The following is a 26,147-nucleotide window of genomic DNA, read 5'->3' as shown; positions in this document are numbered from 1 at the left end:
CTGTGGCCGCAGTGCGAGAAGAAGGAGCTGGCTGACATTGTGTGTGTCGGTGGGGAACCATGAGTTGTCTTCACTCTCCCGAGCCAGCAGTAGGGGGTGTATATGAGCACACTTGGTACATGGTTTGCAAATAGGACATTCTGAAGTCGGGTGGGACTGGAGATGCCAAATTTTAAATGAATAAATAAATACATTTTTATTTTAAATTGAGTCAGTTTAGTCATTTGGGGATGGCTGAGCTGAACCACAGCAGTATGAATGTGTGAGCAGCTGAAATCACTGACACCAGAGCAATAGTGCAAGCAGGGTCACAGGAAGGAGCGGGAAGTTCTCCCCACTGCAGGCGTCTCTCAGGGCACCAGCATAAGGGATCAAAGGCAAGACTCCCACAATGCTTCAGTCATGCTCTGACCTGCTTTCCTGTGAGCCTACGACTGTTCACACCCTGCAAGCAACACTGCGCAGCCAGAGTGCTGCTGGTGACTGGGGGAGAGACGTGTCTCTCACTATCCAGGAATGACAGCGAGTGTGTACACAGCATGTGTGATTATGAATCAGTAACCCAATGAGCCTAAGCCTATTTAAACTCACCCAAAAACTGAGGGTTTTGCATCAAGATAATGGATCATTATTACATCCAGGCCCTAGTTATAGGCTATTCGTTAGCTCTACATCATCCAGTGTGATGTGTCTATATTTCTGTTAATTTCTTTTAGCACTGGTTGTGTGTTGAAGGATATAATACTGTGTGTCTTTTCTTTCCCTTGTGGTGCCCATTGTCTGCGCTACTGGTTGCTCTGTGGCTGTGAGTTACTTATTCTTGTGGGCATGTGATGCTTGGACCTCTATGCCACTCTGGAAATAAATCATCAAAATAAGCAGACAATAAAAGTGGCACAAGAGGTCTGGCTACAAATCATCATTTAAATCATTTAAATCATTTTAATCATTTAAGCATCATTTAAATAAAAAAATCTGGTTTTATATGTCACTACATGATTGTTTTTAATTTATATTGTACCAAATTGCTTGATATGACCAACACAGATTTATATGATGTCCTGTTTTAGATATGATTACATGTACTCAGTGTGTTAAATGGCCAATGCATTGCATAAAGGTGTCTCTCCAGATTTAGAAATGTGAAAAACCGCCCAGACACGCTGAGCCAGACTCATTCAAATCATACTGAAGCGACAATGGTGGTAAAGGTGATGTCAGGCTGCCGACCGGCCTTGAACTAGACTGAGCATGTGCCCTGACCTTGTGGTGCGGCAAACAATGGTGGAATCATCTGCCACCTTTATCTGGAAACATCTACCAACTGACAGAACTGTGTCTGCACAGGCTCTGGCACAGACTTACTGCAATTTTTGGCATTCCAGAAGGTGTTCCACCCCTGGGAAATAAACAAAAGGATAGCACTGCCTTCGCTTCTTTGCTGGCACGAAGGAGATTCCTTCTAGTCTGGCAATCACCCAGCCCAGCAAAGCCGTCACTCTGGCTCAGGAATTTGATGCTTTCTCTGAAACCAGAGAAGATATAGCACGCAATAATCGTTTCATGAAGTGAACTTTATTCTATCTGGGGCTCCGTGATTTCTTACTTTGGCAAATTGAATATTTTGCCTGAAAACCCACCCCCTGAGCTCTAACAGAATGTGGCAGCCGTATTAACGCGTGTTTCCTATCTTCAGTCCTCTGTTTTCTAACTATTAATCTTATGCATCAGCCCTTGGCTGTGGCCTTTATCTCATGTCTTGTGCATGTGGAGAAAAAATACATTTGCGCATAAAGAATGCAAACTGTAAGTGGAAAATTACAGCGGGCCTTTTGTAAAATAAGCCTTGAACAAATACGGATGAGGAAAAAAAAAATTATGAATGCCGAAACGTACTTGGAAACGTTCTTATACACAGTTTACAATCAAATGTGATCTTACACATGTTTTTGTGAATGAGGCTCAATATGTCCTTTAGGTGGTTAAAAGCTCCCCAATGTAACTGGGGGCTAACCCATTCCTTGCCTTTAAAGAAATTAGTAAAAAAATATCTGTCCTTAAAATTTGCAGCAAATGGCGTGCATTCCTCCCGTCCCGCCAGGGAAGTGCGGCGAGTCCTGTGGCTCCGAGGAGAGGGCGTGTCCGCCAGTGGCAGGTCGGACGCGGCGCTGAGAGGGACACGCATCGCAGTGACAGGAACGGTAAGGCCTTTTCAGCATCTCATGGTGTGAGATTCCCAGACAGAAAACAGAGAAACGGTTTCTTCACAGGCAGGGATCCGGATGACCGTATACAGACGGCACCCCGAAAATAACCGATGGAAGAAGCACATTTGAGGGGTGTAGAGGTCACAAATGTAACATTTACCCCACCCACCCCCCCCAAGTCGATCTGCTCTCATTTCACAATACAGCAGAACTCTCTAATACAGACAGTGAAGCGACGAGAAATCGTGTCCATATTAGAGAGGTGACCTTGTTATAGAGGTCATGGGTATGAAGTTAAAAAGCTCCGACCGATGTACTAGAACAACTTTTCATAGTTGTAAATGAGTTAAAGTAACAGACTTTAATTGTAACTCTGTCACAGTGTCTATCAGCCGTCACAAGAGGGCGCCCAGCCACTCTGTTTTCTGGTTGTGTTCTATTTTCATACGGTCTATGGTTCTGTGTTAATGAGTTAATTCACTGCAATAGTGGCCCGTGTCATTAGCATAGCGCTTGCACTCTGTTAGTGTCAGAACAGAAGCCCTGGTGTTTCCTGCCTCTTCGCTTGCTCTATGCTTTAGTTTTTTTCTCCTGCTGGTCTCTTGTGGACCTTTGACCTGCCTTGTCAACTGTGTTTTTGTCTGGTCCTGTCTTGTTTTTTTGCTGTAATTACATTATTATACAGTAGCTCAGAAAAGACCTATGTGAATTTATCTGGCTCGGCTGTTTTTGTTTTTTCTTGGGTTCACTGCCTTGGTCTCTCCATAAAAAAGGTTTGTGTTACCTTAATTGCATTTTGTGACCTTTATAACATTTTTGATCTTCATTACATTTATGGAAATGCATTACATTTGTGGACATTTATTACATTTGTGAACGTTTATTACATTGTCGAAGACACACAGGTTAACAGCTACAACATGTTTGTGTGGTGAGGACACAGGAGGAGTCCGTGAGCCTTAATGTGCACTGGCCCTCTCGGAAAGGTTGCGTGTGTCAGCACCCGGCGAAGGCCCTGCCAACACACGTACCCACTGCTGCACGTACCCGCCTCACTGCGATACTGGCAGAGCTATGGCAGGCATGTACCATTAACCACAAACATCTACCATCAGCACCAACTCATAAAGTGTGAGAGTGAGAACGGTGTGACAAAGCAGAAAGAGAAGTAAGAGAGAGTATGGGGGGCAGAAAGGGGAAATGGGTCACAATAGAGAGGGAGAAATAGTGTTGTTTCATGACATCGTATATGGTAATAAAATTAACAATAACATAATAGAATAATAACATTACAGCAGCTCAGAGCTGAGATAAATACTTAGGTCGGCAGTTTACATGTTACATATATTATTCCCTTTCTCTTTATGGTCTGCACATAGTGAAATGTGCTTGCATTCATAATTATCCGCACCAGAGAATCCCGAAACAAAATGGCCACCCGGTACGGGCACGGCCGCCGTGGAGACGGAGACGCGCCCGCAAAAGTGCGGTACGAGAGAGGAGCGCGCCTCATTGGTCGGTTATGAGGGCTCTTTTGGTGTCGTCCCGGATCCCTTTTAGGAAGAGCAGGGCGTTGGTGCCCCCTGACCCCCGGTCCCCCTGCAGGGCCAGGCCCCCCCCTGCGAAGGGGCAGCCGCCGAGTCTGGCCCGGCTGGACGGGACGGCGACGTAGCGGGCCACGGTGTTGAGGTGAAAGCAGCGCAGGTCCACCAGCGCCAGCACGCACGAATTGTAGGCTCGCCGAAGCTCGGGGCCGGAGGCGGGGTCGGAGAGGACGAGCTGGCGGAGCGAGGGCCAGCCGGACAGCGTCTCCAGCAGCTGCCGATGAGGCGGGGGCATGTAGGCGCGCATCGTCTTCATGAAAGAGCGGCCTGGTGAAGGGGGCGGGGGGGTGAGGGGGGGTTAAAGATCGGCCACCACTGATGCAACCATAGAATCCCTGTAATGCTCATTTCAATCAACGACAACAACCAATAAAACTACTGTATTAGCAATACAACCACTACAACAACAACAACAATAATTTGATATTAGTACTATATTAGTATCAATAATTATTATAATAACTATAACGATAGCAACATTTGACATGATGATGATGATCATTATTATTATTATTATTATAACAATTAAGAATTCTCATCATTATTACAAATAGTAATAATAACACAAATATTTAAAATAATCATTGTGTCAAATTTCCACTTTTAGTGTGTGTGATTTTTAAAAGATAACAATGTTCATGTCATGTCATGAACATTGCTTGGGTTAATTTACTGACTGACTCATGCCAAGTTTGTTGTGCCACACAGGGTGATAGGGAAGTAGGGACAAGGGGGTTGAGGGGGGGTGTGCTTACCGGTGTCATCACTGTACTGTACCCCCAGCAGCAGGTCGAAGCATTGAATGGAGGAGCTTTGTCCCGCACTGCACCCTGTGAGTCGCAGGGGCTGTTCCCCGACCCCCTCGTACCACAGACCATCCGGCAGGGCGGGGTTATTTTTCCACCTGCCACCACACCCACACAGCAGGGTCAGATCCAAAAGCCCCCTCCACAGCTGGGTCAGATCCAACACCCCTCCACAGCTGGGTCAGATCAAACAGGGCCCTCCCCAGCACTCACAATCCCCTCCTCCACAGGAGTGACAATCCCCTTCTCCACAACAATCACAAATCCCACCTCCACAACAATCACAATCTCCTCCTCCAAAACAATCACAATCCTCTCCTCCACAGCCGTAACAAACCCTCACGCCCCCCAACCCCCCAATGCATATCGCAATGTTTTAGATGAGTAACAAAAAAAGCAATGCAATGCCGTTTTGCAATGATCCATGTAATATAAAAATATAAATTAAATCAGTAAATATCCAGACCAAGAACAACATTTTGCATGTGGTCACGTTGATAAACAAAGCTTAATAATAACAATCATCACGGACTCACCCCATGAAGAAGGTTCGCACACTGTTGTGAAACAGCGTGGGGTCAACGTACTCTGGAGGAAAACAAAAGGGGAAAATTTGTCAGGATATTCCAGACTCAGGACCCAAATGTCCAACGCACGTTCCAAGGGGTCCAGTGACACATTCCTCCCACTGCCCTCTCCTCTCGGACTGTACGTTCTGCAGTACTCCTCGTCCTCTCCTACAGTGTATTTAGTGTATTTATACACTTTACTGATCTTGTCTGGTGTATTGGGACCATTGAAATACTCTCAAACCCACACAAACTATTTACAAAAGTCCGCTCGTCGTGCATTCTGGGAGCTGCCGGCGCAGCCTGCCGGAACAGCCCCTGGACGTTGCACTATAATAAAGCTAGCTGGCATTCAAAACCCGTTTCAGAGGGTTTTCCAATAATGGGACAGCCCGTCGTGGTTTATTCCTTACATGCACAACGGGGTGGTGATGCGGTCGAGGCGAAGCCGAGGGTCCCTTAACCAGCCCCGAAGTAGGCCTGCATTATATTCCAATAACGGGACAGCCACTTATACAATGGGTTACCAACAATGACTATATATGGTTACTTTTATATTTATTGATTTTTATAGATTTAATCAGCTGAAAGTGAAATATTCTTCCGCGGTTGTTTGGGCATATTATTTTACCGTTGTCAAGCAAAACTCTGGTTGGTAGTTCTATTTGGACCATATGTAGAAACTCTGGTTGGTATTTCTATTTGCACCATTGTTAAGCAAAAACCTCTGGTCGTTAATTCTATGAAAACAATGATTCTATCAAGAAAAAATGGTTCCTTCTCGTTTTATACCATACAATTAGTTTATACCATGTATACCATACATTTTTTGTCATTACATTATTTAATAAAACCGCATGAAACCATATGTCAATCAAATTCATCTCCCTAGCACTGTCTTGCCTTTTAAATGGTGTGGTCGCGCAGTGTAGACATAACGTCTTTCTAAGACCCTCTGAAACAGGTTTTGAATGCCAGCTAGATTTATGATGGTTCGCCGTCACGAGGCAGCTGCTATGTGCCGGAGTTCCAGATACTCTCTCTCTCTGCCCGAGTAATGTTTGATAGAGTCTATGAGAACTCGACATGGAGCTGACTTTTTTTCCCCCGAATCTGAATAATAATGAGCAACTTCGGGTATTTGGATACATCCCTACTCTAAATTGTCCATAGGTATGAGTGTGTGAGTGAATGGTGTGCGTTCCCTGCGATAGATTGGTGGCCTGTCCAGGGTGTATTCATGCCTCTCGTCCAATGCATGCTGGGATAGGCTCCAGCACCACCTGCGACCCTGCCCAGGATAAGCAGGTATAGATAATGGATGATAATGAATGGATGGATGGATGTATTACTATGTATTTGACGTGCATTGTCTGTATTATTCATATTTGTATTATATCTCTGGGTTGGCATAAATACACTTACACTAAGTGCTATAATGTTGTTGCACATACACTTGCTGTTCTGGGACTGTGGCTGAAGTAACTCTGATGGATGTACTTGTGTTCTCTTACATTGTAAATGCTGAATATAACTGACTCCTATAACTGAATATAGGAGCTGGTCTTGTAAAGTAAAGATCACTGGTTCGATTCCCAGGCAGGACACTGCCGTTGAGCAAGGTACTTAACCTGTATTGCTTCAGTATATATCCAGCGGTATGAATGGATGCAATGTAAAATGTTCTGTAAGTCGCTATAGATAAGAGCGTCTGCTAAATTCCTGTAATGTAATGTAATGTAATGTATTATGTGTGTAACGCACAGCTCCCATACAGCTGAGGCGGGTCAGTGGAAATGGCACACAGCAGAGCTGGAGTTGAGCCTCACGGCCTGGGAGGTTCTGACGGCAACCTACTGTGCATAAGCTTGAACACCTCCGTCATTCTCCCGATAGAGTCCCTCACCACGGCGAGGGCCTCCAGCATCGCAGCAATGTCACCCGTCAGCATGGAGTTCATTACCGTGGCAACTCCCTGAAAGAATAAAAGCACGCCCTGCGTCAGCGAGAGGGACCATCGCCCACGCTGCCCTAACTGCCCTCCCGCCGTGGTCTGAAGACTCACCTGTTCAGACTATACCGGGACTAACTAACTATCACCACTCTGCGGGGCACTCCCAATCTGGGATCATTTTTATCACTTAAATCCCCCTCTTTCATGTTACTGTAAGAAATCTGTCTCTGATGCCAATATGTCTGCTGGCCACACATTCCCTTGATCTTATCATTATCACAATACAGTTGGTACAATGGTAGAATAGCGACCGGGAGTGAAAGATTGGGAACCATCCAAGTCAACAGACATGCTAATTCAATCACAACAGGACGGCCAATACACTACAGCCTAATTGATAGGCGTTACAAAACTAACTATATCCTTCTTAGTATGTGTATTCAACACTCCTGATCAAAGCTTTGAAAACAAACAAGAAGCAGCCTCTGGAAAGGTTTGTGGTTCAGTCTGACTCTGCTGAATCCAAGGTGTCATTTGTGCGCTTTGTCACTGCCGGTATTGGAAATAAACTTTGTACATTTTCATCACATTCGAGAGACGTCCTTTTTTCCTTACATTACACATGTACCTGCAGCGCCACTTTCATGTTACACATGTACCTCCATCCAGCACTTATATTGTACTTTGTATTATTATCTTGATGTTGTAGCTTGTCATGCCTCCTAGTTGACTAAGCATAGGTTAGGTCACAGAGAAATGTTTACTGTGTGAACTGGACTTAATGTGTTCATGGCTATGAATAACTGTTACAAAATGAGTATTGTACCTTATCGGACCTGGGTTTTGTAGTAGTTCCAATGACCTTAGGTATGTACTTAGTACGTCACTTCGGATAAAAGCGTCTGCCTTATAAATGTAATGTAACTGACCGCCATTTTCTATTTAATTTATTTTGCATTCATACCTGCAGTCCTGTGCAAGCCGACTGCTCCACCAGCAGGGAGACCAGGAAGAAGCTCCTGCTGCTTTCCCCCCCTGGAACCGTGAAGAGCGTGTCAACGTTCCTGCAAGTCAACACGCACAGGTGACACAGCTGAGCCTCGAAACACAACGTTCTGGCGCAGCAGCAAATTAACGCCCCGGGGGAAGACGCAGTGGCACTTACTCAATTTCCAAGGGCCTGGCAAGTCATAGAGGTCAAAGGTGAAGAATTCCGCAGGTGACCAGCCGGGGAACACGAAGACAGAAGAAGCACAAACACAAACAGTCTGCGGTGAGTTACACGCTTTCCTTAACTCCGTTTCTTTTTCCACATCATATTAATTCAAGGAAACCAGCACCTAGAACGTGTTTATCCAAATTTAGTTAGGGAAATGGCAAGCATTGTTTGGCTGAAGGGCATGTTCTCATCATTAAGTTATGTCCTGTTATGTTATGATATGTTATGTTATCAGAACGCAAAGTTATTCACATCATGCAGATAAAGCAATAAAGCAAAGGTGCATTTGGCAGACGGGCGAGCGAATCGCACCTGTCGGGGTCCCTCAGCCTCCAGTTGGCCAGCACACAGTCGGCATAAACCAGGATGGGCGGGAGCCCCAGCATCTTGGAGACCGTGCAGAATGGTACAGCTAGCGCTTTAGGCAGGACCTGTTGCAAGTCAAATCACAAAGCAGATATGTGCGTCATTACGAATAAAAGCACATGCAAAACACGCTCGCACGGCTGTCGACGAAGCGACGATTGAGTAAAACCTGTTTATTTTATGAATCTAGCAGTTTCAACAGCTAGAACGCCTGAATGTTCGGCACTCTGAATGCCGAACACAAGGAAATCAACAGCTAGCTACCTCACATATACAATTTGTAAAATATATTTATTTTATTTAATTTGGTCATTATTATCAAAGATATCAATTGTCAGATCACTGAATTTATTAATAGGCAGAGCAACCCGTTGGGTCATCTTTTATCAAAACGTACAACCAGATTAAGATAAGAAAAGTTACAACAAATATTCATGTCTAATCTAAAGGCAAGGTTCAACTGCCTTAAAAAACAATGAAGCTCACAGACATCGGCAAGTTAGTCACAAAAGAAATGAATGAAAGATACCAAACCACAGCTTGTTTCTCCCAAATAGTCCTAAGAAAACCAAGATCGACGTTCAAAAACCAAAAGACAGCTGAATATTCCATATTCCACTGAAACAATTAAATCTTTTTCGTGGTTGCAGAACTTCCCAATAACGCAATAAATAATTTTGCATTGAATCACCCAGTTTGGTAACAAATCAACTAGATAGTTAGCTATTTTCCGTGATGGTTCAGAATAGCTAACGTTAGCAAAATATTTTTATACGGAAAGATTAGAAAAGTTCTATTGTAAAATGTCCAGCAGAGTACTGAATTCGGGATACGATACACCGAAGCCCTTTCTACACAGACCATGCTTTTTTGTAGGTTACTACTGTTGGGAAACAGACATTTTTGTGTATTCTGCGTTTGGGAAGTTTCCGCTGGGCCCCGGGGGGGAAGGGGGGGGAGCCTCCCTGTTGTATTTCAATTTCAATGTGAATGGAACCGGTTTGAATAGATAAGATAGATAGATAGGACACTACCTACAGCAGCTAGTAATTGTATTTTTCAACGTAACTTCATGTAACGCTATTATAATTGTATAATAGGATGTTAAGTTAAACAGTTATGTGGAAGAGCATGCTTTAGTGGTCTTAGTGCAGATGACATGAACCGGCCTATCGCTTTGATTAGCTCGTGTTATAAACGACTTTCTTTTGAAAACAAATAGTCTGGAAGACTCCCTCGTATTTGTTTTAAAAGAACAGGGATTCAAACGTCGAATTTGAGGGTATAAATACAGTGTATGGTACTATAGTTCTCTCACAGCAGTTCTTTCTATGACCGCTACTAATTAACCATGACTGCTGTCCGATTTCTTTTTTAAAGAAAAAAACAAAACGCCACATATATTGCAAGTAGGCGACTTTTTTTTATTATAGTTGACTTGAGTTTCGGACATTTTTGTCCTTCAACAGAGTCTTGAGTCATCAATAGTCAATAGCCGCCAACTAGCGAAATATGCAGTGTCGAGGAGCTTCATTTTCTTATTTGCGTTTGTGTGCCTCTGGCACCCAAGGTCAGCGCTATCAGGTATGCAAACAATTCTTCCTTTCACACGTGCTTTGGTGCTTAACTTTAAAAGGAGACATTAAGTGCATGATTCGGCTCGTCTCCTCCTGGGAAGGGACAGAATGGATTGTGGCTGAGTCAAAGATAATGATTCGTGAGTCAAAGATAAGGACCCGTGTTGATAGGACTGTCCCAAGCGGAGAATGCGGGCGTACGCCACATCCCGTGTGAGTGACAGACGATGGACTCCACGCTGCTGCTCACCTTCGCTGGTTGGTGCCCGCCCTCCTGCCACACGTATCCCATGGTGATGAAGCCCAGTGCCATGCGTGCCAGCCGCAGCTCCCTGTGGCCCCTGAGGTAGCTGGTGCTCAGTAGAGGCATCTGTAATGAGAGGGGGGTGATACAGTATTGTTTTATTTATTTTGCATCTTGCATACTTACAAAGATGGATGGATGGATCCATCCATTGTCTAACCCATTTATATCCTAGTCATTGTCCTGGGGAGGCAGGGGTTCTTGGGGTGGAGGGGTTGGAGCCTATCCCAGCATGCATTGGGCGACAGGCAGGAAAATACCCTGGACAGGTCACATCAAGTCAATCACAGGGCACATACACCATTCATTCACACACACATAACTAGGGGCAATTTAGAGTCTCCCGTTAGCATAACTTGCACGTTTTTGGACTGTGGGAGGAAATCAGCGTACCTGAAGGAAACCCAGACGGCAACGGGGAGGACATGCAAACTCCAGACAGACTAGGCCCCGGCCAAGACTCAAACCCGGGACCTTCTTGCCGTGAGGTGACAGAGCTACCCATTTGCAGCACGGTTATTTCTCAAAATAAAAAAAGCTCTCAAATAAGACCGGTACAATCACCAGATACCTTCAGCCAAACAAAGATCCATCCAGCCACTGAGGAATGAGAAAGTCAGCTCCAGTGGATTACCCAGTAATATCAGGGTCCACCAGCATGCTCTTCAGGGCGCCTCACCTCTGCCACTCTGGCCTGGAGCTGACGGGTCTGTACAAGGTGGGGGAGGTTTCCCGCTAAATCCATCCATGTCCGGTAGTACTCTGGGAGATCGGTCTGAAAGCGAGATGTGGTCGTATTTAATTCAGGTCTTTTTCTATAAGTTCGGTCCCTTAACTTTCACCATTTTACCAGTTAAAACAGAAAAAATATATAAGAAAATAAGAAAAGTACATTTCTTGAAATTAGTACAAAAATGAATAAACAATCTAAAAATATATTAGTAAATACATCTAGAAATTAATATTGAACTATAAATGTCTTCGGAATTTATTTATTATATTTTTCTCAATTTATTTTTATTTATTTTCACTTTTATTTATTTATTTATCCCTGTATATATTTCTGTTTATAATGTGTATAAATGTAACAGTTTTTGTATTTTGCTCATTTACTCGTTGCCAAAGACGATTAAATTTTACTTCAAACAGCTTTGACATGTCAGTAGTCAGTATCCGCTTCAATTACGTTCATAACTTAATCGAGTCGGATAGAATTTAAGGCAAATACAAGGAGTCCGATGTTACATTCATACAAACTAGTCGATATAATTGTAACAGAGGGGAGGAAAATTTTGAATGAAATGAAAACGCCCTATAATGCGCGAATGGACTTTTTTTTTTTTTTTTTGCTCATACTAATGTTAATCACCTTTCCAATGGTAATGTGGTGTAATGTTAAATACCAGCCACATCTTCAGATTATGAAGCTAGGGGCTTTATTAATTAGAAAAGACCGTGCGCAAACATTGACGCACAAGCAACTTCGTAACTTACCTTGAAGTGAAAGGTAACGTCCAAATAGATGAAGAATGCTGCTTTTGTTTGTTTCTTAACACCCAGGTAAGCTTTTTCAACTTAACCTACTATACAGACCAATGTGTGCTTATTATAAGTACTTGCGACCAGCTCCCCTTTGCTCTATTGCAGTCGGTTATGTTGGTAATTTATCTGTTAAAAGTGATACTGAGGATAATCTATTCTATTTTATGTTCCCAGTTATGGTTGGAATGAAACTTCATACCTTACTAGCTAAAACTAAACCATTTGTGGAAAACAAAGTCCAGAGACAAAGCAAGTTGTAATACAACTTATTTAAAGTCAGTTAAAAGTATGCTTTCAACAACTTTAAGAAATCGATGGATTATAATCTAAACATATTACTTCTTACCAGAGGATCTGTTAGGAGGAACCCGTACTTCTCCGACACACAGAAAGAGCTCAAATCAACAGGCGCACGTATGCTGATGCCACTGGAACTGTCATCCATGGTTAGGCCTACGCCGGGTATTCTGTGATTTATGACAGGGTGCTCCTGCATCACTTTTAAACCAGTATTGACCCAGTCGTTGAAGACACGCCTCCAGCCACTCCCTTCGCTTCAGAATCCCCGAAGCGGCTCAGTGGGAAGTGATACCCACGTGAATCGATTGATAAACTCCAGACTGTGCTTTCCAGTTTCCCTTTTGCTCTGCTGACCTACAGGAGCTCCGTGCGGTCTAGCAATGACACAATACGCCAAAACAAAAATAAATAAATAAATTGCAATAGCCTACTATTTACGCACCTCTTTCAACCACTGACGGGACACCAACACGTTTACCCTTTTATTTTTATTTTACTGAGCCTACGGCCAGCTGCAGCTGCTTATCTTATAATTTTGCTTTTTAATTTGTGAATGGTTCTTAACATAATTTCATTTATTTCGCTTGGATAACGAGCTGTCAGATTATTCACAATAAACTACATTGGCCAGGTCTCATATTTGTCTTGCACACTCGTAATTGCTTTCTTCACCTCAATTTAGTGAAATGTAGACGGCATGCCTAAGTTATAATTGATAAGGCAAAAAAAGAAAGAATGGAGACATATTTTAAAGATGTTTTGGAACTATTGGCTTCCCATACTGTAATTGCTTTCCTTAGATGGCGACAGCTATAGAAAATCGGAGACAAAAGTAAAAACGTAAAAAAAAATTTAAAAAAAGAAAGAAAAGAAAACCGATATAAAATAGAAAAACTGGGGCTGAGTGGGCAGGGTTGGAAACGGAAGAGAGGACTCATTGTAAACACAGGACCAACAAGGCTAAAATCCTAGGCTATGAATTTAAATATTGAACATTCAATTCATAGCTAAACGTAGGCCTACTCCTGCACTAACTTACGTAACCCTCTAATCTCTTGTTATTTTAAGAGACGAAAATCCCAAAAATGAGGAAAACGTCATACCACATTGCAGAATAATAGCTAATACCTAAACAATACGATTCAAGCAGCTTGGACACAACCACTTGGACACAAAATTAGCTCTACTTTCTTTTAACATTTGTTTTTTTATTTAACCAACCAACAGCATTCAAATTTTGTTTTATTCATACTGACACGCCCTACAATTGAGTGCAAGTTGCAAGCCTGAACCAGGAATAGAAACTTTCTTTATATAATTTTTAAACCGACGTTTCCACTGGCTATATTCGTACATGGGTGACTCGCTGTAGGATGTTGTCCAAGCTTTTTTTTCATGACAAGACTGTAACTGTAATGTGAACGAATACAAACACTGGGGAGCTGACTCGAGCGTTTGCACTTCCATGCAAAGGGCTTTACCGGACTTCCCACATGCTTCTCAGAGAGGAAACTAGCGGTGCAGGTTTTTTAAAAATATCCCATACATACTCACTGTTGCCCACTACAGGGTTATTCAGATAATGAACAGGATGGATGGAAACCGAACATACATGGTGCCATTCTAGGGAAAATAAATTGAGTTCACGCCGTCTGTGGTTTCATTTTCATATATTTGTTCCGTTTTTACGGATCAATTGCCTTCTTAGCGCTGTGTGTGTTGGATGTCCATCACTGAGGGAACTACAGTGCAGTCACATGACACGGCAGGTCAGATGAGGCAGCTTCTCTGGCAGTTGTGAAATAGGAGTTTCCCATTCCGCTTTGGGATAGAAACCCTGTTTATTAGCCAGTCTGTTTGGGCTTTCTGTTTCCCAGCAGAGAGTGAAGCCTGTGCCTGTTCCTTACAAATTTTATTGGACACTACTACTACGACAACGAGTACTACTAATACTACTACTAAAATAACAATAGAGGATTGCATTTATCAATTGTTAAGCTTAGTAGTGGTGTGATGTTCAAAATGTGACACACAGAAAGACTGGAAACCAATCAAATATTTTTTGGTGTAAAAATAAGACGGAATAAAAGTCAAAATGATCAAAAAAGTTTCAAAACACACCTGCACATAAAGAAACGAACCACTCATTTTGTCTTCCTCGATTTTATTTCCCCTACACCGGAGACATTGTGATGTAGAAACAAAAAGCAGAAGCACCAAAGTATGGCTGAGAGATGCAGTACGGCCTAAGCTTTATGTTGTTACCCACACACACGCACACACACATACGCACGCGCACAATGAGGCACGAAGCTTTGAAATGCCCTGGCGGACATTGTGAGAAGAGACCATGAAAACAAACATGGCTGAACAGCACAGGGAGGAACACTCATCACCGACTACCCTTTAAGCAAAGAGACGGAGGCAGATAACACAGACACAGGTATCCAGGTGTCGGTCAGGATGTCCGGATAAGGATGCAACTATGGCGGAGAGTGTATTCAACCCAAAAGTCCCACCAATGATCAAAACCATTTGAATCCAGCACTATCCCACTGCCCTGTACAATGCTATGGTACAGTATGTATATAGGTACAGGCAGCAGGGAAGTTTTGTACTTCAGGTCCCCACAATGCTTCTGATAGATATTGAGAGGGGAGGCCAGAAGCTGACATTACAGCTTCTAACTGCCCACAGCCTGTTTAAATAGGTAATCACATAGGTAATGCTGTCTATCTATAAGCTTTGCAGCACACAACTATTGTAACTGTCTAGTCTGTTGTGGTGGAGAAAGGTATCTGGCATGTAATGCAATGCACTTCCCATCAAGTAATTTTATTTATGAACAATTATTTTATCGACATTATTATTATGTTGCTGTTATTAACAGTTATGACTGGAATGATATTAAAGTATGTGGAAGAGAAATATTTAAGCTATGGAAGCGACTGAGGGCGTTTCTTCATTTAAATTCAGTCTTTCTCGGGTTTGTGTTGGCACTGCCGTTTTGGGGGTCCCCTCCTCTGCCCGGCCACTCAGGTTCCAGCTCAGGGGGGTGCCCCAAACTCGGTAAACCTTTTGAAGATTAGCTAGGCTTTAGATTGTTTTTTTCTTTTTTGGATAGGCAGTTAGGGACTGGAGTTGCTTGCTCATCATGAATCATTACCCATTTCTCATTCACTTCCCTTTTCGTTTTTTTCCTGTTACGGTCTGACCCAGACCGGGTCGTTACAGGTTCACATGAGCGGTTCATTTGAACCAGAGACTGTAAAAAATACGAACGCACCTCTGTTGCATTGAGGAAGTGACATCAGCAGTCACTCTCTGAAAGAGCGGAGGTGCATTCAAATTCAGCGAACAGAGGCGAACGTTCGTGGCGAACATGTTTTCTTTGAACGGTTAAATTTGAACGGCTTTTTAAGAACGTTCCAAATTGTTTGCATTAAACATAAAAAGACAAGGTAAAAAAAAGAAAAGCTAGCGAACAATAATAACATTGGCCAGCGTTAGCAATAACATTATTGAAAAAACTAGTCACACTTACCGGCATCTTCAATTGAAATACCCATCTGCGAATACATTTCCCTCAGTCCAGCGTCCATTTTTGTTCGCCGCAAACTACCTTTTCAGACCGTTTGCTTATGTTTGCAGACGTTTGCGGCGAACACAAAGCTACCGTTTGAAATAGTTTGCAAACGTTCGCCTTGTTCGCTGAATTTGAACGCACCTCAGATTTGAGAGGATTTCTCAATGTTAAGAAAATATTAAAATTCTAAATAATGTGCCCCTTAAGTATAAATGACCTGAACGTGTGTTTGTGGGGACAGCCAGACGTTAACAGTGAGCACCAATACACCTGACCTGCTGGCCATAAGGGCAAATAAACATTCAGAGGGATCTATCTTCTGCTGAAGGTCAGGGAAAGGTCAAATACTCTTTGAGTTTACACTCAGCTGGAGCACCTCAGTTTCCTATTTGGACAGCAAACCTGACAGAGCTTTACAAAAGTAAGCATGAGGAAAATAGGCCTACATCTTAGAACACATTATTCTGCACTCGTTCATCCGTTTCCCTTTGTGGAAAAAAAAACCAAAACATATTCTCTGCCAACTGGGTGAAGCGATGGTGTTGTTAAAATACTGTTCTCAGTTCCTTTATTTTTTTAAAATTTATTTCGCAAAACACAAGTACACAGTTTTCGTGGATTTGCTGTAGCTGATGCTGTGACGAAGCGGAGACGCTGATATAGATATTTTTCCACAGGAGGCGCGCGGTGTTCGCGGCCTGTCTTTCTGCTAACGGCGCTTAACGTTGCGACAAGTTTAACTGCGGACCAAACAAGTGCGTTAGTTTCGGGGGGGGGGGGGGGGGTTAGACTGCTAACTGATAACCGTGCATTTCACTCACGAGACAGGTTCACATCGACTAGAGACAGAGAGACGGCGGTCGACCATGCCCTGCGTGAGGACAGAGTCACGCAGGGCGTGTAAGCGATCTATAACGTACAGCCCTTTTGTAATATTTTATACATTTTGCTGATGCAGAGGGACAAAGAGAAAGAGAGACATGATGCAGTGGCTCTGGCCTTTACACTGTAAACTGTACTCGCTTTGTTTGTAAATATGAATCAAGAGTGGGACATCAATAGGACTTTTTTTAAAGACAATATATTCAGGGACTTGCATAATCTCTACGATTCAGAGATTCATCATCCTGCTCAAATATATTTGTTGTTTTTTTTTCTCTGGTTTTCAAAAGAAAGGGGTTTTATTTTCTTCCAGGGATGTATTTGTTTTGGGTTCGTGGTTTCAGGGAAGCTCCTCTCTGATCCTTCAAAAGAGCGAAACCTTCTTCTTCAGGTTGTTCCGTTTCCATAGCGACAGCCGGTCAAACTCCACAATTGACATTCCGAACAGTTGCTGGAACACTTCCGGGTCCAGGTGCCTCTGATTGGAGAGAGGGAAGGGGGATGAGCGAATCAAAACAAACACTTTAAGAGTTACAGTTCTCCATAATGTTTGGGACAAAGACATTTTTTTCTTGATTAGACTCCGTACTCCACAAATTAAGATCTGGAATCAAAAAATTCATGTGGTTAAAGTGCAAATTCTCACCTTTATTAAAGGGTGTTTTTTAAATACATTTTTTCTACACCATGTAGAAATTACAGCACTTTTTATACATCGTCCCCCATTTCAGAGCACCATACGGTTTTGGACAAATGGCTTCACAGGTGTTTCTGAATGTGTGTTCAGTGTGTGAATTGTTTCGAGTGCAAATCGAAAACTGTGGAGTACAGAGCCAAATCAAAAAAAGAAAAAAAAGTCTTTGTCCCAAACATTATGGAGCGGACTGCAAAGCCCTGCAGCTCGGAGACCTCACAGGCCCAGTGCAGCAGCCTGCAGACACGACCCGCTCTAGCGAATGCCGCGGTTTCTCTCAGCTCTGCCAAGACTGAGTGGGCGCTTCTGCCACACTACAGCAGCACTGTGTGAGAGAGTACGGACCGGGCCCCTGGGCCTCGTACCTCCAGCCTGGTGCGGTCCACTCCCGGTGGGAGTTTGCTCCGCCCCCTGTGAGTCACGATGAGCGCCTCGTACGGGTAGATCTGCACAAGAACACACCGGAAGCAACATCAATGCAGCTTGCGTCTCGGTTAATGCAAACTGAATAGTCACAGACTAATGCATTACTGCCTACCTGAATAGAACTGGCGTCTTAATGCAACATTAGCACAATCTGAACTATGTCTGTTAGCCCAGTGTTTCTCAACCCTGGCCCTGGGCACCCACTGTGTATGCTGGTTTTTTTACCCAACCATATAGTAACAAGCTCTCTAATTATAATGAGCTGCTAATTTTTCTTAATTAGACACTAACGGCCAAATGCAGGTACACATCACTTACAGTGCAAATTTTGGCCTGACGAGAGTATGCTGATGCATTCACATACTGTAAAAAATTTCAAGGTGGCGCTACTTCAAATTTGGCTGCTTTAAAATCTTGAGTAAGGTGAACAACGGATCTTCAGTTCTTCACACTTCTTCTGTATGAACTGCATGCACAATCTTCATATTAACGCCGCAGAAAGAAGTGCCACAGCTGTCAATCTGACCGCTGTCACTAAGAAAATCAACAAATCTGCCGTCATAAGCGCTTGTGTTTCCTAGTCAATCTAATAGTCATTACTGTATGACATGCTAGCTATACAGTATATTCAGTCAGATTTACAAAAAAAAAAAACTGTTTTTCTGTGTTTACAAGGGTTGTGAGGCTGAATCAGATGCCGGGGAGGAAATGAAAGTCAATGACACTCACAGTTTCAGGAGAGTGACAGTGACCCATATGGAGGCAGGGCACCAAAAAACGTAATGTTTTGGTTATCACTACAGCGGTTGTGTGTACAGCTGTTCCAGTTATTGTTTTGCCATCGACGTCAGGAGAGAGTCCATTATTAAATTTTACATAAATGTACCATTTTGACCTCAAACCCAACTGAATTTCAAAATTAAGTTAACTACGTAATAACAGCGAATTTAGCATAAAGCTAACATTAGTTTGCATCCTAATGACCAAACCATTTTAAAAAGCAAGATGGAGGGCGATAAATTTGACTGAGTTATGGCAATTTTCTTAAATAACATGTTGACTAAAACAACAAAAATTGGTGCTAATTGTATAACAAGAAGGAACTATTTTTTCCTGATAGAATCATTGTTTGCATGGAATCACAGAATTAATGACCTGAGGGTTTTGCTTAACAACAGTCCAAATAGAACTATGAACTAGAATTTTGCTTGACAATGCTAAAACAATATGGTCAAAGGGCCACAGAAGAAAAGGCCTATTTCAATTTCAGCCGAGTAAGTTGATAAAAATGTATAAAGTTAAAAGTAACTAATATATAATTATTGTAAACACTGTATAAGGTTTAGACATACTAATGACACACACATTCACTTTCCAAGCATTATGAAACAAGACCCACGGCGCACCTGTACAAAGTGTCATGAGTAAAACTTGGCTAACTATATAGCTAGCTAGCTATGGTATGTCCTCACTTCTGTAACGTTATTTGTTGTCCTCCGTGTGTCCATACATTTGTATCAATGGTATGCGCTAACTACGTTAACTAAAGTCGGCAAAACGCTAACATGTTAGGCTTAGCTAAAGTAACGTAAAGCTGTGCTTAAAAATCTTGTGCCATTGTAAGTGGTGATTTTGGGAGATGCACCTGCGCATGCCTCCTACTAAACGAAGCACCACCTGCGCATGCGTCCCACAGGTCGTCCGTGAGTGAGTGAGTGAGTGAGTGACCACAATTTGCCATGCATAGCCCAGAGCGGCAGTTCCTGCGCGCCATGGGAAAAAGAGAAAATAAAACTATGCACCCCTAACCACTCACCTTCTGCTCCAGGATGCTGGGGAGGGAATTCCCCCTGTCCATTCGCCCTGTCTGCATTTCTCCATTCTGGTGATTGCCCCCCCCCACATTACAAAAAAAGAGAAATTCATAGAGCAGAGAAGAACAGCACAAGAGAGTCAGTTAACCTTCAACAGAACGGCTGCCTGTACAACAGCTACAGACATCACTTTAAATTCATGAGAAATCCACATATACAAGTAACAGCAATAGGTGTCACACCCAGGCATAACTGCCACCAGGGACACCGGGGACATGTTTTTCAAAAGGCGGTAAAATCATATAAATGTATATTTTTCTGTTGAAAGTTTTCTGGTAATAACCTGTGCCTTAAAGCTGTGGGAGCAACGTCAGTAAGACAATACTGGGAAAATGGCACCCGTCCAAGAGGCCCTCTGAGGTTAGAGCAGACTGTTTAGTCCTTCAACGCACAGACTCGCTATGGCTAACTGTAATGTTAAGGAAACCGTATTCCTTAAAAAGATGGTTTAGATAAAAACATTTGAATTGAACCATTTGTGTTTGTTCTTGTGCATGATGTCCAGGACCTTCAGTAACACCTCACACAGCACAGGTGCAGCCCATGTACAGCATTTTCTGCAGTGATATAACATGAACGTGTGCATGCACACACGCACGGGTCCTACCTGTACACCTGCAAGAGAACAAGAGAGAACCATATTAACTACAATTCTGTACGAACACCACAGTAGCACAATCTTTCTGTGATAATTACCGTGCCACACTGAATCACTTCACAGCAAACACAACATCAGTGATCATGACACAGTTCAGCTTGGGTGGTGGCATGTTACACAGTTATTATGAAATACTGAAGTAAAACCAGTGGGTTGTTTTGGCACCTACCAGGCCTTGTGATTTCGTTCACTGTGGAGGGAAACTCCGCGGACTGCAGCTGCGAACACGGACAAGGCATGAGAGAGATTACAGTGAAGCCACCTCAGCAACTCCTGACCCCTGTTGACTCTGACTCATTGGTCAGTGACAGTTGGTTTTTCCCTGAAGCAGCAGCACTGAAGTGCCCTGCTTCTACACAGAAAAGAAACTGTATACACCAGTGGTCTGTAACCCTGGTCCTGGAGAGCTACAGAGTCTGCTGGTTTTTGTTTTCACCTTCAGCACTCAATTGAGACCCAAGACACCAGGTGAGTTGAGTTAACTGTGTAATCAACTGCTCTAATTGATTCATGAAGTGTGGAGTCACTATGAAAACCAGCAGACCCTGTAGCTCTCCAGGACCAGGGTTGGAGACCACTAGTATACACTGACCGGATATTCACATGTTCCCATGCACCCATAATCCTGGTACGGTTTTGCGGTGCATTAATGAACGAGAAACTGCCATTTTAGCTTCCAGCTCGAACATTCCCAAATTATTGAGCAGGAGTCTTGCATAATGTGAAAATTGGGGTTCCCCCAGTTGGGTCACTGCCATTGAACGAGGTATTTACTGTAACCCGAATCGCTTCAGTAAATATCCGTGGCGAGTCTCCCTTTTGCGCATCGAAATAAAACCTTTTCAGTTGGAAAGTGGTCCTCAGTGTGTCACTGCACCTTTCCCACCTTGGTTCCACACGGGAGAAGATTCCCAACAAATGTAAGCTGTGTTAATCAGTCTGGATGCCTAAATCTACGGGTCAAACAACACACACTGCTACACAGAGCCCCACACTGTACAAACGACACCCTTCGCGTTTTTGGGAACCCTCTTCACTCACCCGTGTCAATCCTGAACGGCTGCAGGCAGGCAGGGTGCTGCATTTGGAGCCGTTTGAAGATGACCCTAAAGGGAAAAAAGACAACATGCGTTTATACACCTCAACTTAGTTTATGCTGTTGGGAAACAGACAGTTTTGTGTATTCTAAGTCCCAGTTTGCGTATTCTAAGTCCCGGAGGAAGGGCCACCCCCATGATCATATATGGGCCTACTTTCCTATCGGTTTCGAGGTTTCCCCTCCTGGGGGGGGCCCAGTGAAAATTCCCAGGAACTCTTTGTATGGAACTCTTAAAAGAGTCAGAGCGACAAATTGTGTGCCATTCTGTGCATATGCATTGTTGAGGTCATAGTGACCCCAGTGAACCCTACATCTCGAGTCAGCTATCCATGCATACTAGGCAGAACCAATAAGAGATTCTGACATCCTGGTTTTCAGCAGCCTGTCTCAGGGCTGCTCGAGTGGTTGAGTCATACAGTACGTGCGGACGAGACCTCAGCCTCGTCACACGGCTTTCTTGGACAGCGTGGGGGTCAGGCACTCGTTTAGGAGGGGCTCCAGGTTTGTGGGAGTGGATCCTGATTATAACTGAAGCGGTGAGCACTTCACATGGCAAGTCATCGGCTGGTGGGTAGTCATCCTGACTTAACTCAGATGATTGGCCTCCTGACCTCTCATATACTGAGCTGTAACAGAACAGCCATTATCAGAATGGTCAACTTCGATGATGTCACATTGACCCCTTGTTGAGGAGTGTGACCTGGCTCAAATGACGATGGAGTCACTAGTGTCCGCACCTCCTGCAGTCTGCACCACCAAAAGGGGACTGGTTTCCAATAGCTACACAAACGCAGACTAATTTCTTACTCTCCAGGTCTGAGGATTTTGAGCGAGAAGGCAAAGAGGAAGTTACGTCACGTCTCCCTGTATTATTTACCGTATGTAAGTCCCATCCATAGGTCATGGAGCGTGACCTTTTGGTTTCAAGCTCTTGAAATGATTGGCTCCTGCAGGCATCATTCAGGGCAAGGACTGTAACGCTTTCAGTGACAGGCTAAGTGAGGTCGAAACAGATCTAGAAACACATCTCTTCCCCTGTAACTGTGTTTGGTCCATACAAAATCAGAGTTCAAATGTAGGAGAGCAAGATTCCAGAGGAATTATTAAAAAATGGAGAAAAATCAAGGGTATCTCCTCCATGTTTTTCACTACATTGATGGACACATTTATTCATTAACAGTCTGAGTTAGGTGCTGCAGACACACACACACAGATACACACACACACACGTATGCACGTACAGATGCACGCACGCACACACACACAGTGGTGGTACTAAGGAGGTTGGGGAGCTGTCAACCAAGGGGCTTAACAAAAGAACTGGTTTTCAGGCCTGAGGAGGAAGGTTAGAGGGTAGATGTTTTGTGGATGGTGGTTCCTGGTTGTGTCTGAGTCCGTTTCTTTTGTCACTTTTTGCTCGCCTTTTTCCTTGGAGTTTTTGTTTGCCAGAAGGGCATTTCTATTGTTTCTGAAAGGATTTATCCTTTTTCAGTTTATAACACAATTAAAAGGCAGCAAAAGCCAAATATACCGATTGTCATTCTGTGTCTGTTCACCATGTGATGCAAAGGCCATCCCCAGCCATGCATCACAAAACACACACACACGCACAGACACACGCACAGACACACAGACACACACGCACAGACACACACACACACACACACACACACACACACACACACGCACACACACACACACAGACACACACGCACACACACACACACGCACACACACACACAGACATAGACACACACACACACACACACACACGCACACGGCGGCTCACCCATGTGCATGTGCGTCCTGTCGGGCAGCGAACGAGTCTTCCTGCGGAACGGTACGGGCTTCTCCATTTCCTCTTTGAGGATCAGCTTCCCCAGGTTGGACTGGATCTGAAAGAGAGAAAGAGAGGGGCTCAGGCTTATGACATCACATACAGACAGAGGGGAACAAGCACTCCCAAGAGCACCAGGGCCTTATGCACAGGAAGTAGTATTCTGGTTAATGGGAATCCGTGGGATCAGTGATGTAACGTGCCCCCGGACTAAACAAGTCATATTTTTAAGGAATTTATTAAGACTTTGTATGTGGTTGAGAAAATATATGAATGAAAAAAATAAACATGTCAACACAGTTTTTCTCAACTGTTTACACATTAAAACTGGAATATATCTGAGGTTTTGCAGAAGCAGTTGACTGTTTTTTGTTTTTGTGTTTATAGTTTTGAGAAATGAGATATGGTTCCAGGAAATGTGTCTAAACAATCGAGAAAAACTTTTAAGTTTAAGGTCACTCCTCAACCATCCTTTTTACAGTAAAACCCTTTTGATAACTCCGTCTCTCCTACTTAGGGTAAGATTATCTGCAAGCCTTATCAGGAGAACAGCCAATCATGATGCATTTCCATACCTTTTGAATATAGAAGCTCCAATCAATGTAGTGTTCAAATGTGAAACAGTCAACTTTTTGATTAAAGAATGTACTGGTGTTTGTAGTGTAATTGTCTTTAATTTCTGTTTTAATTTAAAATTTTAATGATTTTTTCATTTCAAATTTTTAAACTCTGTTGCACTAACTAACTTGTAATTCTTTTTACCCTGTTTTAAAATGGTAAAGGCTTATTTAACACACTGTTTTAATATTTGTTTTGCTATTTTAATGTCTTGACACCATTTCTCGAGATGAAATAAAGTTTGACTGATTGATTACGTGTGCTATCGATTTCAGGAGAGCGGTGTGAAGCCGGAGGGACAGGCGGCGTGGGCGTGGACAGGTGGACGGGTACTGCAGACAGGACTGCACGTCTGCACCTTACCTTGCTCAGTTCCTGCTCCTGCGATTTCTTCTCCTCCTCCGTCAGATCTTCATCGTTCCCCTCTCCCTCAGCACCTTCCCCGCCCTTCCTCTGCCTCATCCTCCGCTCGATCTCTGCGGGGGGACAGGGACGCACCGGTCAGAGGGGAGACGGTGGAACGTACCATCTGGAGCAGCACAGGGGTGACCGCTCCCACTGTAAAGGGGTCGGGCGGGGAGGGGAGGGAGCCGGTCATACCCATGGTGGCCAGGGAGGGGGGACAGGGCCAGTACTCCGTCTCAATCTTGGAGGGCAGGTTGGGGTCCGGCGGCTGGGCAGCGGGGAATTTGGAGGATTTGATGATGAGGTCGCCTCTGTGTTTGGCCTGTACGCCGGACGCAGAGGCATCTGCAGAGAAGCAAAGGGTTAAAACAAAATGCGACGTCATGCAGCGACGCTGTATGACCAACGGCTCAACCAAAGGGGCCAAGGCTGGGCTTCTTTTATCGAAGCTCACTTCCTGGTCTCGTGGAGAGACGTTGCTCTCGAGCAATGGGTGTTTTTTCTTTGTCTAATGTCTCCCCATGAGCTGATTTCTTCATTATCGTGTCATTTGGATGATATTTTACTATTTTACGAACCAATCAGGGACAATTTGCATCAGTGCGTGTCACTCAAAGGGGTGTTGTGTTGACCTGGACCCAGCCTGGACTTCAGGACCATACAAGGGTTCAACATTTTCCCTACTGTAGAATCTCTGGCTCCAATTTTTACAATATTGTGGCACAAAAGCTGCACTTCCATGGATTCAAAACACTTTTTGCAAAGCCAAGGAAAGTCAATGGGACATCACAGTCACTTTGTCCATATTTTATATAGACTATGGTCTGACCCCACCCACTCATCGCAGGGCACCTAACCCACCACACACGTTTTACACAATCCAACTGAGTAAAAAGATGAACAGATAACATACCGTGTTTGTAAATTGGTGGCTTCCTGTAGATATTAGTGCCAATGTCTGAAACAGACCAGAGAGGAAAAAAGAAGGAATCAGGACTGTGGGAATGGACACCTGTGTGTGGGTGTGTAATTGGGCGTGTCTGTGGGTGTGTAGGTGGGCGTGTCTGTGGGTGTGTAAGTGGGCAGTACCAGGCCTGTGAAAGTGATGCACAGGGCCTGTGGTGGCACTGATTTTGCAGGATGGAGGTGAATCAGAGGACTCCTCTGGCAAATCCTTCAGCTCCCTTCCTGAGCTCTATAGAGAGAGAGAGAGAGAGCGAGAGAGAGAGACATTATAAACAAGCACTACAGCGGATTACCGTACATTACCTACAGTATCTAGGCAGAAACCCGTTGTTTCTGAATATCAACTCCTGTATCATTACAATGTAGCAAAAAATATTTTAGAAGTATTTTGGACTAATCGGTCTAGGCAGGCTACGATTACCAAATAACTTCCTGCAACTTCCTGAATCGGAATTCCAACATCCGACCGCATCAGGCCAGATCTGAGCTGCGTCCACATTTGATAGTTCAATGGGAGCTATGATATCAGATCTGTCGGATATCATGATCCGGCCCAGTATTTCAATATTAAATAAAACGGGAAACCACAATCCTGGAAAACGGCGTTCAGTGTTTGTGAGGTCGTACTTCTTATCATTAGGTTCGGATTGCTTA

The 26,147-nt window shown here is 43.7% G+C and overlaps 2 protein-coding genes across 5 annotated transcripts in view; both read right to left on the bottom strand.

The window, feature by feature from the left end:
• Positions 1–3,020: 3,020 nt before the first annotated feature.
• On the bottom strand, positions 3,021–13,100 carry LOC118212365 (indoleamine 2,3-dioxygenase 2-like). The gene is made up of 10 exons (XM_035390156.1): positions 12,495–13,100; positions 11,286–11,381; positions 10,553–10,672; positions 8,672–8,790; positions 8,306–8,320; positions 8,105–8,204; positions 7,044–7,161; positions 5,154–5,205; positions 4,567–4,715; positions 3,021–4,078 (listed from the first exon to the last, which is right to left on the bottom strand). Exons 1-10 carry the CDS (start codon positions 12,642–12,644, stop codon positions 3,717–3,719), a joined length of 1,281 nt encoding a protein of 426 aa, XP_035246047.1. The 5' UTR covers positions 12,645–13,100; the 3' UTR covers positions 3,021–3,716.
• Positions 13,101–14,595: 1,495 nt separating this feature from the next.
• Positions 14,596–26,147, bottom strand: part of LOC118212540 (dematin-like) — a 34,003-nt gene continuing 22,451 nt past the window's right edge. For 3 of the 4 annotated variants that reach the window (XM_035390502.1, XM_035390498.1, XM_035390501.1), the window contains 11 exons: positions 25,617–25,722; positions 25,441–25,485; positions 24,723–24,872; positions 24,486–24,598; positions 23,457–23,562; positions 21,610–21,674; positions 20,738–20,786; positions 20,518–20,525; positions 19,853–19,918; positions 17,976–18,056; positions 14,596–17,394 (listed from right to left, as the gene is read on the bottom strand). In XM_035390502.1, coding sequence (XP_035246393.1) covers positions 17,281–17,394; positions 17,976–18,056; positions 19,853–19,918; positions 20,518–20,525; positions 20,738–20,786; positions 21,610–21,674; positions 23,457–23,562; positions 24,486–24,598; positions 24,723–24,872; positions 25,441–25,485; positions 25,617–25,722 — 903 coding nt within the window. In that variant the 3' untranslated portion in view covers positions 14,596–17,280. The remainder of the gene's footprint in view (positions 17,395–17,975; positions 18,057–19,852; positions 19,919–20,517; positions 20,526–20,737; positions 20,787–21,609; positions 21,675–23,456; positions 23,563–24,485; positions 24,599–24,722; positions 24,873–25,440; positions 25,486–25,616; positions 25,723–26,147) is intronic. The other variant, XM_035390499.1, reaches the window with a different exon arrangement.

The sequence above is a fragment of the Anguilla anguilla genome, chromosome 14 (assembly GCF_013347855.1).
Source record: "Anguilla anguilla isolate fAngAng1 chromosome 14, fAngAng1.pri, whole genome shotgun sequence".
NCBI lineage: Eukaryota > Metazoa > Chordata > Actinopteri > Anguilliformes > Anguillidae > Anguilla > Anguilla anguilla.
This window is presented reverse-complemented; position numbering and strand designations above follow the sequence as displayed.

Coding starts and splice junctions, on each gene's coding strand:
- LOC118212365 (XM_035390156.1), bottom strand. CDS start 12,644: ATGCAGGAGCACCCTGTCATAAATCACAGAATACCCGGCGTAGGCCTA. Junction 8,791..10,552: donor GCGGGCACCAACCAGCGAAG/GTGAGCAGCAGC, acceptor GACTTGCAACAG/GTCCTGCCTAAAGCGCTAGC. Junction 4,716..5,153: donor GTGCGAACCTTCTTCATGGG/GTGAGTCCGTGA, acceptor GTGTGGTGGCAG/GTGGAAAAATAACCCCGCCC.